The 14,092-nt window shown below is 33.0% G+C and overlaps 1 protein-coding gene across 2 annotated transcripts in view; it reads right to left on the bottom strand.

The window, feature by feature from the left end:
- Window positions 1–14,092, bottom strand: part of LOC149413652 (alpha-N-acetylgalactosaminidase) — a 135,952-nt gene that overhangs the window by 53,914 nt on the left and 67,946 nt on the right. For both annotated transcript variants that reach the window (XM_089644819.1, XM_089644820.1), the window contains exon 2: window positions 2,031–2,420. In XM_089644819.1, the coding sequence (XP_089500945.1) occupies window positions 2,031–2,200 (170 nt within the window). In that variant the 5' untranslated portion in view covers window positions 2,201–2,420. The remainder of the gene's footprint in view (window positions 1–2,030; window positions 2,421–14,092) is intronic.

Raw genomic sequence — 14,092 nt, 5'->3', positions numbered from 1 at the left:
TAATCTATAAAAATCCTTGGCTTTTAAATTTTTGACAGTATAAATGACCACGTATCGACCAGTTCCGTAATTTCAGAAACAAGATTAACGTGTTCATCGAAATTGAGATTAAACTAACGATGGGTGATGTCATCTTTGAAAACATTATTTGTTTTTTAGATTAACGTTAAATTGTGAGCTAAATAACTGGATTGCAAAACTATCGACGCATTCATAACATCTCTTCCTCGGTGTGACGCTGAGTCGCTTCAACGTCCTAATTTTTAATGTTCATCTGTCATTCTTTCTACATGTTACAGTCTTTGGGACTTACAGAATCTTACAATGGTCCCCAATGCTATATAATATTTTAGATATATTATTTATACTGAATGATCAATTTTTTAGCATGCGTCCAATATTATTTTATTATTATTAAATTACTCAAATTCATCAGAATCAGATCAAGGTACTCCAGTTAAAAAAATAGCTAGAGATCTTCTGTTATTTATTAATTCTTTACCAACGAGTTTAACAGGGACAAAAACGATCAAAATGCTTATGTAAATAATTATAACAAATCCTGTTTGTTAAAAAGATAAATGACGCTAATATCAATCGATGTCGAGTGGAGTTATAGCAACAGGTATGTCATTTGGAATAAATTTATCACCTGTCTCTTTAATACCATTGACTTTTGGATCGGGCAGCAGATTTTCATTACTTTATTGAAATAGATTATGAATATATAATGATTTGACGTTTAAGGTTATCGATTCGGCCTGCATAGATCCAGTAAGCTCTGAGTATCTAGCACGGTTGATCGATAAAAGTTAGGATTCTTGGGAAAGATGACAAGTTATCGACATTAGCAATAAATCTTTTATCGATCTATCGTCCTAGATAACCTGAGGGCATAATTTGACCGTTACTTTGACAGTTAGGACGGGTTGTTTCGGAGAATTTGAACAATTCATCAAATTTCAACGTTCATTTTCCAGTTCCGCGAAAGATTTTTCAAGTTCTGTTTTTATTTCAGTTCTGTCAAGCCAATAACCTATAATGATATATTATCAGAACTTGCATAGGACTTTCACAGACCCCGAAAATGAACGTTGAAATTTGATGAATTGTTCAAATTCTCCGAAACAACCCGTCCTTAGTGTTGCTCAGCCTTTTTTATAGTTCTACGGCTCTTTGGATAAGGAATTGTCCTAAAAATGAGCAAATTTAGGGCGATTTCGGTTCCACTCAAAGATAAGGACCAATGGATCAGGATAAGGAAGAATGGTTACCCTAAAAGTAACCATTTTTTCGCTGTCATCCGCAGATAAAACTTTAATTTTAATTTTAAGGACGATTCTCTAAAGTCGCTTATTTTAAGGTTAAGGACGAATCTTCATCATTATTTGTAATTGTATTTAAACTTAAGACTAACGAGTTTAAACGAGATTAACGAACGACAGCAGAAAATTCATTGAATTTAAGAATAAGGACAATTCTTTATCCTTAAGTAGAACCGGAATAGCTCCTTAGGTTCCATAGGATGATTCCCCAGGTATCGAGACCTTTTCCTTTCAAGATGGGATATTGGTACCATACTTACCCTATGGTATGGTACCATATGTACCCTTTCCCTCTACACGGCATCCCCAGAGTTGAAATCGGCCCTGAGAGAAACTGTGGGGAGTAAATGTAAAGAAAAATGAATTTGATATTTTTTCATCATCTTTACCAACACACAACTCTGTCTGGGCACTCACCTTGCTACATTCAAAATCATATATATTGGACCGTTTGTGAGCACTTTAAATTGTCTAATCCCAAACGCTTTGTGGCATCATTTCCAGTGTTGGTGTAAAATGTCATCTTGGGTATCCTCGACTTCTTCCACCATTTAATTGCACTTCAAATGCAGAAAGCTAAAAACGTGGGTTTATACCCGTTAATCTATCTATAGTTCAATTCAATTGGGGAGGTAGGTAGGTACTAAAATACAAATATGCTTATGTTTTATAATTTTATAAAGAATATATATAATAACTTCTTACCTTATGCAGTTGTCAGGGTCATTTTTACAGTCAGTGTTGCATCTGAACCTCTCCCACGCCAGCCACCCCATAGGAGGCGTCAGCGCCAATCCATTTTCGAGCGTCTCCGCTAAGTTTATAGCCAAGACAACCACAAGCGCTACCTTCCATAGCGCACCCACAGATGTCATCTTATTTAAATTAACAACTTGATCGCTGAATCGCTTTTGCGTCAAACTCTGTGTTGACAAAAGTATTCTGCGGATATTTGTGTAGTTATTAATGAAAATTCTTTTAGACAGCCATCTTTTGATAAGTTTTTATTTTTGCATTCAGAATATTCTGAATCAAAGTTCGATTAAATATGACTAGATTTCTTTGAAATTCACTGCAGGAAGATAATTGGAATATCTGAAACAAAAGAGAAAACAAGATATTTAATTTTTTTATAAATTTGTGACTTGCACTATAAACAGTAATTATATAAAACATTTAATTAATTAAATAAAGCTATAATTTGCGTATATCATCACTTTGATAATTATCTGATGACAATATCAAAACTGTATTTGGATTTCTAACTAGCCACTGTAAGTGTAACGCCAGAGAACAATATAAGTTGAAAATTCTCCAAAGCAGAAAAATGAGAATAATACTTAGTGAAACAGGTTTAAAAAAGTAACTGAAATGTTAGTGGGACTAAATTGGCTAACAGATGCAGAGCTTGAACGCGATGATATTTATACATCAAATAATAAACAAACCTATTACCAAAATTGCTTTCTACAGCTTCCTAACATAACAAAATGATTATGATATAACAAAAAAATCATTGAGTACACCGCTACAAAAGCAAGGTCAGCCCTTGAATGCGATGATATCTATACATAAAATAATAAACAACCTATTACCAAAATTTCATTCTTCAGCTTCCTAACATAACAAAAAGATAATTAAATAAAAATATTTATTTGATTAATTGAGTACCGCACTACAAAAGCAAGGTCAGCCCTTGAATGCGATGATATTTATACATAAAATAAAAAAAAACAACCTTTTACCAAAATTTAACTCTGCAGCTTCCTAAAATAACAAAATAATTATAGGTACTTTTTAAAACGATTTATCGTAATTGAGAGTAACAGTAACAGTTGGAAAGGAAGAATTTGAGGTCTGAGTAAAGTACTATTGAAGATGACTCAAGAAAACTAAAAATAATAATAATATTGTATCGAATGCCTCAGTATTATTATCAATTTTAATGTGAAATGTGTTTACAAAAGGGGCCTATTTTAGAATATCCTTATCTAAAAATGGTATACTGATTTATCAAATAATAAGCCATATTTTGTTTAAAGTTTTTGTCTTTGTTTTTATTTTCTGTTTTTGTTTATGTATTTTGTTACAGATGACACTCATAAACTTCACTTTGACTTTGGTTCAAGATTTTGCTTATGATAGCCTGCGATAAGCGAGCCCTAAGGGTCTGAGACAGAGGTGTGAAATCGTCGGATCACGACAATAGAAAGAATGTATTGGAGCCAGGAAGGAGTCTGAAAGGGTCGAGAGGATGCACTAGGTGGCATGAAAGGCTGGGAGGTGACTGGAGAGACTAAGGTAAACTAGGATGAGGTGATTTTGCACAGCGGTGCTGCCAAGGTCTGTTATCTATGTGAGGATATTGTGTCGGCGCTCTTTATTGGCAGCAGACACATGTCAGCGCTATATTAGCGGCGGACACATGCCTGAACGGATGACGAGCCTCGTGCTGGCACAGTTGGTGGACGGGGTAGTCTCTCTCCCTGCAGCAGCTGGTACAGTTCCTTCGCTACCTAGGACTCTTGCAGCAGAGTCTCCATCTTCTGTCTTCGTCGAGCGTCACAGCGGTGCTGCCAAGGTTTGTTGTCTATGTGAGGATGTTGTGTCAGCGCTCTTTATTGGCAGCAGATACATGTCAGCGCTATATTGGCGGCAGACACATGCCTGAACGGATGACGAACCTCGTGCTGGCACAGTTGGTCTAAATAACAAATGTAGATCCTAGGAAATAAATTGTACAGCGCCCTTGAGGTGATTTTTCACAAAAACGGCGCTATACAAATTATCCAATTATTATTATTATTATTATTAACAGAAATGTGACGCCCACAAACCGTGCGGAGTTGATAATTTCACATAATGCATACTCGTATATTAATAGTACAATACAAAACACACCATCTATCTTAGGCAAGTATAAACATTATTTAACAAAACTGGAAAGTGATTTTTGTAAATTTCAATTAATCCACCAAAACTGACATAACTGATGTCGAACAAAATGATGAATTAAAATTCTTTTCGATTTGACATTCTCAAAGGACTATCAAGATTACACTTAGGTACCGTAAGCTGTGGTACGATTTCTTAGTTATTTTAAAAAGAAATTTAACATTGCCGGGTTACGAATAATCTCATAAAGTTTGAATTATTGCTACATCCCCACTTTTCTCTTCTTCATCTCCTTCACCTTCCCTCTAACTCAAACCTCACAAAATACCCCAATTGGGGATGCCACAGTCTCATTGGCTCCAGATGGTTAGGAGCAGTTCTTTTACGCAGTGTTTACTAAAGAAAAAAGTTAAATGTTGCTTTGCTACTAACATAAAATAAAACTAACCACCGTACCTTTTCACCGCAGGACTAGACAGAGATGATGGAACGCTACGCCTTTGTCGTTGCTCACAGTCCTCCACATAGACATATGAATATGTCTGTGGTCCTCCATAAGTTTTGATGATAAGATGACATTATTTTAAGTTCAAAATTCCAATTGAATATATTAATTAAGTCAGTTTGATGAATTAATTGCATCTAATAACGCTGTTTGACAGGAGAATTATGTCAGACCTGGTTGAATTACACAGTCATTAACAACTTAATTGACAGCCCTGCCATTGTCGCCACTATTAAATTCCATGTACTGACTAGGAACACAAGAAAAAATATTACATTCTTCTGAAATACATACATAACCAACTATCAGACACACTCACTATACAATAGGTTGCATGATCTAGGAAACAAGTTTGGTGGTACTATTGATATATTGATTTTATTTATTACATTACATTAGATATATGTAAATAGCAAAAATGACAAGATAATAATATTGCAATAACTGTATAAGTATGTTAAAAATAAGCACAAGTGTTATTATGAATTGTAGGTCGATATTAGTTCCTAGCTAGGCAGTTTGCCCGTTCTAAGGAACCAAATGCTGTTAAAATTGCTAAAAAATTATTCTGTAAAATTAAAGTGTTGTTTTTTTTTTGTTTGTTTATTTTTTATCAAAATTGAATATATACTAAGTTTTTGCTGAATGAGCCATTAATAGGTAACCATGTATAATTTTAAGTGATATTATTTAATAGTTTTTCAGACTCATCACTCGTGTCAGACATTTACTGACACCATTTATCGAATCAATCGTAGTGTCAGCTACACTACTCGCTTCGACGCTTCGACGAAGTCCTCGACGAAGTTAGCCGAAGTTCGAAGTGCGTGCCCACACACTCGTGCAACTTCGCGAGTAACTCAGTCCAACCAGTCAGTGATTGGTTTATTTATGCCGTGACGCTTCGAGTCCTTTGACTCAGGCGCATTTACCGACAACAATCGGAAGTCGGGCGAAGCGAAGCGAAGTTGCCCGAAGCGAAGCGAAGTTCGTGCCCACACTATCGTATTCGGTCAACTTCGATCAACTTTGCGAGTAGTGTAGCTGGGCTATAATCTATACCAGCACTTTGTTGAACCTGTAGGATTTGTAAATTATAGTAGCGTGGTAATGTAGTTTTAGTGATTTGTCTTATATGTAGTATTGTTCTAGTTTTTATTTTGTTTTGCTGTTACACGTTCCACGAATATTGTTTCATATTTAGTTTATCAGTTTAGTGTTATTTCATGTTTGAAAAACTTGTATAATTGTCAATATAAAAGAGTAGCTGGGCGTAAAACCAAAAAAAAAATAGTACCTCACATTGATGTGATTAGAAATAAAGCATTTAAATTTCTCGGTTTTATATTAATAACGTTCAAAGATCTAATGTATATTATTAATACACTCAAAACGCTGTACATAACGCTAGTCAGAAGCATTCTTGAATATAATTCCTCTCTTTGGTCACATTTACACAACATACATTCATATTTAATTACAATAGTACAGCATACATTTTAAAGGCACAAAAATTATAAATTACTCCAATTGATGATATAAATTATAGTGATTTAATGCAATTACTCAAACTACCTGAATTGTCACAGCGAAGAAAAATTTGTAATGATTTATATTTATTTAAATCATTAACGAGAATTTAGACCGCAACGAATTTTTTAGTAATACAACACTAGACTCCAAGCTTCATTTAATGTGCTTGCTTCTCGCACTAATTTTATATGCAATTCTTGTTCACATAGATTGCATCTTGTGGGGAATGAAAAATCTATCGACATATTTAACTATAAAAACATTGCTTCATTTAAAAATCATATATATACACGCAGATTTGTCATCAAATTGTATTGACTCATATCTTCTAAAGTATCTGAATAATTAACTATTTCTTTATAGTTTCATGAATCGATACTCGTTACCCACTCTTTCTTTCTTGTCATAAATAATATAGTATCCTGACCATCATTTCATCTAGTGTACGTGTTCAAGCCACTTAAGTGCCCCTTTCTAGACATTTTTTATTACACTTACATAAAACTCGCTTTCTTTTTGAATCTCATCGATCATATTTCGGTCACAGCCGGTTTAATCACACGTACGCCTCAAGCATCACACTTCTAGAGCAGTCTGCTTTACACTTTACTTTCATCCATCCTATGCCAGTTCCTATCCTCACTGTCATACCTTAGGGTTGGTATCAGAATTTGCATCATATGCGTGGAAAGATTGGGAATGCTGTGTTTGTTCTACCGGTATTTCAATGGATGATGCATCATTGCCTCCTTTGGCACCGGTGCACAGTTGGGAAAATTTTTAAATAGTTGAAATTTGTCACATAAGAACCGGTCAACAGCTCGGCTGTGGAATGATTTGCCTGCTTCTGTGTTTCCTCCCTCCTACAATAAGGGTTTCTTTAAGACTTCACTTCTTCCTTTCCCCAAAAAGAACCTCCACACAGCATTCCCAAAGATAACATAGGCTCCCTGGGAAATAATTCTCCTCAAAGTCTCCTGCGAGTTGGTGTAAATAAAAGAAAATATTTAAATTTAGTCAAATGCAGACTGAAGAATATTTTAACGAGTAGGTACTCGTACAACTTACCTAAGTGTATTACAGTTCCATGATAACTCAACACAGTGACAATTCAACACACCTTTAAAAAGTCATTAGAAACGATGAAAAACAAAAAAATTAAACCTTAACTGAGCTAACCTAACCTAACCTACTTAACCCAGTTAGTAAAGATTTTGTTTCATCACTTTCCAAGACTTTATATAACTTTTTAAAGATGTGATGAATTATCATTTTGATGATTTATCCGGTCATCGTGTATTACATTATTTTGAGTAAAACATGTTAACGAAATGTTGGTCTCCGGTGACATTTTTTATGTTTTTTGCATCTAAAAACATTAAAAAAATCAGTAGGTATTGGGTAGGGGTGAACTCGACTGAGTGACTAGTGACGACATGTGGAAGAAAAAAAAGTCACCGCAGACCAAATTTTATTGAAATTCGGTTTGTCTCTAAATAATGTCAGAATTCACTTGTTAAAGTAAGTCAGGTGATTCCCGTAACGTACATTAACACCTTGTATAAATCCAGTGAAGTGTCGTATGATTTAGCTTGCTAATAAAAGAAAATGGTGTAATTTGTAACAGACGATAAAATTGATTCGAAATATGCGTCTCTCTCGTGTCAATGTCAAACATTAATATCAGGACATACCAATGTTCGAACATTAAGACACATTAGTATAATATTTATTAACTTGATAGTTAGATATATCGATTAAAAACGTGTTTACATATTATTGTGTCGACATTAAAATATAAAAATATTTTATTTTTATTTTCATTGACCTCAATATAATTTGATCCGCCAGAGGTTCGATGGCATTCCATTATCATCGTTGTCTTATCTCGTCATTAACATATTTCTGTTTGTTTCCAGAGGTCAGAAATCTGACATTGTGACCTCTGGGGTCGACTATAGGTCAACAGCAACAGAGAGATGACTTGTTGAATTATTCAGAGATATGCAAAACGCAAAGTTATTAAATTTGAACCTAAACATTAGGATGCAGCCAAAGAGTTCCAACTGTTCGGAGCCAGAGGTTCTACGGCATCACCAAATGTTAGTCTGAGTAGGGAGGGGATTAGAAAATTACCTAGCTATCCAGACCTAGTCACAAAACAAAATTTTGAAGTTTTTAACAGTTAAAATAAATAATAACCAGAAGGTAATATACATTATAATAGGAGTCGACACGATACATTGTGATTCTTGAAATTGAATTATTAGAACTGACAAGCGAAGACCCATGAATAATCATGGGATATTATAATTCAAATTTTGAAAAAGACGAGTTTTATGTTAAAATATTACATTATAGGTTACTTTATCGCTTCTCTGTTTTTTTCACATATAGTTCGAGTTTTGAAAATGACACTTAAATTCAAAGCAAATCCGATTTCTAGAGTTAATTGGACCAGAGTTAAAAGACACAACCGGAATTGGTATTTTTGATTAGATTACGTGCGTCAATCGTATTGGTTAGTGTTTTTAAAAAACACTGGAAATCATGTTTGGTTTTATTCGAACTTTTCGTAAACCGTACGAATCTATGAAAAGATCACTAAGAGACAACTATATAGTTAATAACAGAACATTTTGATATTTCTTCTCCTCTTTGGATCTACCATCCAAATATATAAGCTGCATACAAAACAAATCTACTCAATGTTGAAATTGTACAACGTCTAATTATAAAAATAATATTGAAAAAACCAAAAGATTATCCAACAAACCTAATTTTTGAAGAATTTTAAAGTATTAAAATTTAATGATCTTTTCCAAAAAATATATAATAACTCAAATAATAAAAGAAAAAACAAAATAACAACTTTTTAACTGAAAGTCGTATTCGTCAAAAACATATATTACCAACACAAAAATGTAACACCACTTTTACTCAACATCATTACACATATTTATCTAGGGAAAAAATACTTCAACAGACTACCCGAAAATATCAGAACAATATAAAACGATAAACACCTACTACAATCAATTAAAGAGAAGTTCAATGTAAAAATACCAAAATGATGAAACTATCTTTTTAATTAATTATAAATTTTAATATTCATAATTACAAACACTAAATATTCTTAAACTTGATGCTCACCACTCTTCTAGACACAAGCGCCAGCTTCAATAGAAGAGAAACATTAAAAAATCAAAAGCAGTGAAAACTAATTGTATGAATTATATTGTCAACATTATTGATTATACTCTGTAAATTGATTAATTATTTAAAAAAACATAGAGTTGAAGTTTTTTTCGTTGGCGAAATTCTTTTCATATTTTTACAATAACTAAAGTGACCAACTTTAGTTATTGGAAAAATATGAAAAAGTATATTGAATATATTTCCAAAAAATTGGCAGTTTTCAACAGTTACCAATTTGTAAAGATCTAAAAATCAATCAACAAGATTCTTGATTAGCTAGAATGCACTTAATGTAAAAAATGTAGAACTGATCGAAATCATTATTATTATCTGATTGTCAATTAAATCTGAGAAAACTAAAAATTATTAATGACTACAAACATTATTGTCACCTCACTTTTATCGTTTCAATAGCAATTAATTAAAAAATAACAAAGTTTATAATTTTTGTGGTCGGAAAAATTGGTTTCACAGAGGTGAACAATTTAATAATTCTATGGTTTTCTTTTAGATTTGAATATAAAGCATATTTATCTAACACCGTTTAGGCCACATTTCTCACGATGATAGTGAGGGAGACAACGATTTCTATGAGACCTACATGAGCTATCCCCAACAACAAAATAGCCTAATAATAAAATTAATTAATAAACTTTCGTAAGCTGTCTTACGTAGGTAGTAAATATATATTGTCATAGCTCTCGAAAGTCATAAAAGAGAAATGATGCATAATATCAATTGACTTCGAACGGAAATACAATGTGTGATCAATAGTATTAAATATGAAACAGGTTCACAAACGTCTTTTATACTTTATACTACGTACGTGACGAAATTAAACAATGAGTTAGTGAATTATTTATCAAGACTTCCACTTCGAAGTAAAACAGTATCTAGAAAGATAGCTTATATTATTTTTAGTTTTTAAAGGGACAACATTCATGGGTTACAAATAACCTGACAATATTTAAATTCCTCCTACGATCAATACGCGGAAAATTTTGCTTGTAGGTTAATAAGTTAATTAACTAGCTTAGTAGATAAATAGCTAGCATAGGATTGAGGACACCTGGGTGGGAACCCTACGCTTGGACCACTCGGCCACTACGATGTTTGTGGTCGAGCATTAAAAAAATCGTTGTTCATTTTTAATACAAGTAATACTGTAGTTACTAATTGGAATTTTGGTACAAGGTTCGAAAGAGCCTTGACAGGTTTTCAAACTGCTTATATTATAGACATTTTAGTGTGTATTTCATAGATTTTTATCATGTCATCTTTAGGGATGTCGTGCGGTGGGTCAACTTGAGGAGTTGAATGAGTAAGCATCGGTCTTGAAGATGCCCATTTTGTGAGAGGGGGGAAATACAGAAGCCGAAAAATTGTTGACAAAATGTCAACCGTGTACATCTTGTAATATATTGTCTTTGGTGTACCTACATGTTGGGCGCGCGTTTGGCTTGTATCCCGATTAAGCAGGATTATTAAGATTATTAAGGACAGCCAAAAAACAACACAAACAACATAAAAATACACGAATGCTTAAACACCAACATCTGCGATTGCCCTCCTCTAGAAAAAAACAGAACAAATAAAGTATCTAGGAATCGTAATGACCATAACCTTAGATGGGTACCTCACATCAAACAAATCACAAATAAACTTCTCAAAACATTACACATTTTCCTAAACATAAGAAACATATATAAAATAAAACAATTGAAAAAAATATATTTTGCACTTTGCCAATCAATAATAGAATATGGAATTATTGCTTGGGGAGGAGCAACAAACTCGGCTATCAATTACATAGAAACCGCACAGAAAAAAATACTAAAAAAACATAGACTGACCGATACAGACCAAATATTCAACAGCTGTGACGTACTAGATATACGCCAATTGTACGTTAAAACACTACTAAAGTACATTTTTGACAAAAATAAATAAATTTCAACATACAAAAAATAACACTAACAGACCAATTAGAAAAGCTTACAAAGAAAACATAAAAACTCCGACAGTAAATTCAAGCTTTGGACAAAGACACTACCAATACCATGCTATAAAAGCTTTCAACAGTGTAAAACTTGAAATTAAAATTGAGGAAAATAAAAATAAATTCACACACAAAATTACAAAATGTCATAGCATAAAATAAAACATACACATAACACACAAAACCAATTACACAAACACACAAGATTATATTTTAAATGTATTATGTACATTATATTTTCATATAATAAAATGAAGGCCTCAGCACGGGCAAGCCACCCAGTGAGGCCAACATTACTGAAAAACTTTGAAATGTAAAAAATATTGTACCAAATAAAAAAATAAAAAAAAAACACCGGATGTTCTTCGGAGCATCTTCCATTAAAATACCTATAAAACAAGAAACGCATTCCCACCTGACGCTTGCGCTTTAAAGATTGCAATCCGTTTGGGAATCTATGACACGGACCGTTTCTTCGTAGTCTTTAAAGTTCCGTTTCTTCGGGTTTTTAAAGTATTTTGTGGTTATGGCAGTCAATTCAACGGTGGCGGACTTACAAACTGTACAGGGTCGTCATAGATCAGTAATTTTAATCACATGCGATCTTTTCCTAACTACCCCTTCTTTGCTTTTACGACAATTGTACAAAGTGGCGTTCAGCGCCAGTTTCAGGGCTTACTTGTGTTTGACGTCGAAAAGTTTTATATTACAAGATTTAGTTAAAATAATGAAGTAAGCCAAGAGTTAAAAAGGAAGGCTTACGCCGAAATGGCGGTATACGTAAACCATTTTCACTTTTGTCTTGGAGTTACAATTTTATCGAAAGGCAAACGGCTCTGTTATGTGCCAACCGGTTTCCACGTAACAAATTTCACACACAAGTTTTTTTTTAACAGCGATTAATTAATACTTTATTGGTTCGCTAATAAAATAATGACACCGAAAAAAATAGACAAAAAATTGTGATGTATTATTTTAGTTTTTTGTGATAACGATTAATCAATTTCGATTAATTTTTTTACGTCAATTTTGACTTTTATAAACTTAATTCGCTAATTTTTCACCGCTTGACCAAAGTTTTTTTTTGCCGACAGAAATAATGGTATATACTCTCATTGTCGCCTTAGTGAAATACCACCATTCAGAATTGAAACTTGGCTTGGAATGGCTAAAGCAGTGTTTAGTGACTTGGCCTGTATAGCCAGGTACTTCCCCTCCTTCCCATTTTTAGACAGTTTCCCCTCCCACATCCTTCAACCACGCAACATACCCCAATTGGGAATGCCATAGACCAACTGGCTTCGGGCGGACGACACTCTTGTGCGGTATCAGCGTTAAAAAAGAGTAATAAAGAAGATGAAAAATGTGAAAAAAATTGGACAAATTTAAATTTGAGCATTAGGTTTAAATTCATTAAAATCATTAGATTTATTCAGAATGACAAACTTTGCCTTCTGCCAATCAATAATGCAATATGGCATTATACATAGGATCGGTGGAACACACACAACCGCTTTATGTAGCAGACAAATTAATATTAAAAACAATTCTACTTAAAACATATACCTACATAATCATGAGAACTTCTGTAGAATTTAAAGCTTGAAAACTAAATGTACACATCTACAAACCATTATGAAAATACAAAATCATATTCTAGATAAAACTACACCGTTTAAAAAGAATTGAAAACAGCATGTGAAAATATAATAGGGCAATTCAACTATCTCGGAGTAAAGATTTTTAATATATTACCATAAAGTATCAGAAATATAAATAAAAGTAAAGAGTTTAAATTTCATTTAAAGAAATACACTGAAAATAAAAACTGAATACTAACATATAAATAAAGAACATAATGGCACATTGTCCATACACACAAGTGCAGCTTTATTATGGTGGTACCCTCTATCTTCTGAGGATAAACCCCAGCAACGCCGCGTCAGCTAATATATAATAATATGTGAAATGATTTCTATATACATTGTAACATATTTTCTGTTAAGGTTAAACGCAACGTTCGTTATAATCTACGCGTTCATAGATGGCACTAATTAAATAATTTTATTAAAATACGCTTTTTGCAAGTTATGCTTTCAATATTAAGACGAATTATTTGTTTGTACCCATACATACGAAACGTGTATTTAAGTGAAATAATTAAGTTGATGCCATCTATGAAAGAGCAGATTGCAAAATCTTTTAAATTTACTCGTATTGATTGATTCCTGAGTAATAAATTAACTTTATTTTTTTAAATAAACATAATAGTATTTAACCACCGTCTTATGTAAGTACCTTTAATAACAACAATTTCAAGCTTTATTACGCTGAACACTACGTTTTTATCAGAGCTATACTAAATGTATCACCAAATATCACAATAATTAATAGTAATAACCCGGTACACCCGTTCTTCATTCCGACCGGTTTATTTTATCGAAAACTGGATCAGTCTGCTAAAAGGAAAAGTGAAAGAAGCGAAAAGCAGAATGATTCAACCGTGAATGTGGAGCAGAATAAATGAGAGTCGTTCTCATGTTGATATAACGTATTAATAGTAACGTTACAAAATAAATAAATCATCATCGTGAATGGATTTAATTAATAGTTAACGTAAACCTTTTTATTAATATT

This window comes from Hesperophylax consimilis, chromosome 21, assembly GCF_061612785.1.
Source record: "Hesperophylax consimilis isolate HC1 chromosome 21, BYU_Hcon_1.0, whole genome shotgun sequence".
In the NCBI taxonomy this organism is placed as follows: Eukaryota; Metazoa; Arthropoda; class Insecta; order Trichoptera; family Limnephilidae; genus Hesperophylax; species Hesperophylax consimilis.
The sequence above is the reverse complement of the archived record's forward strand: the minus strand, read 5'-3'. Positions and strand labels throughout refer to the sequence as shown.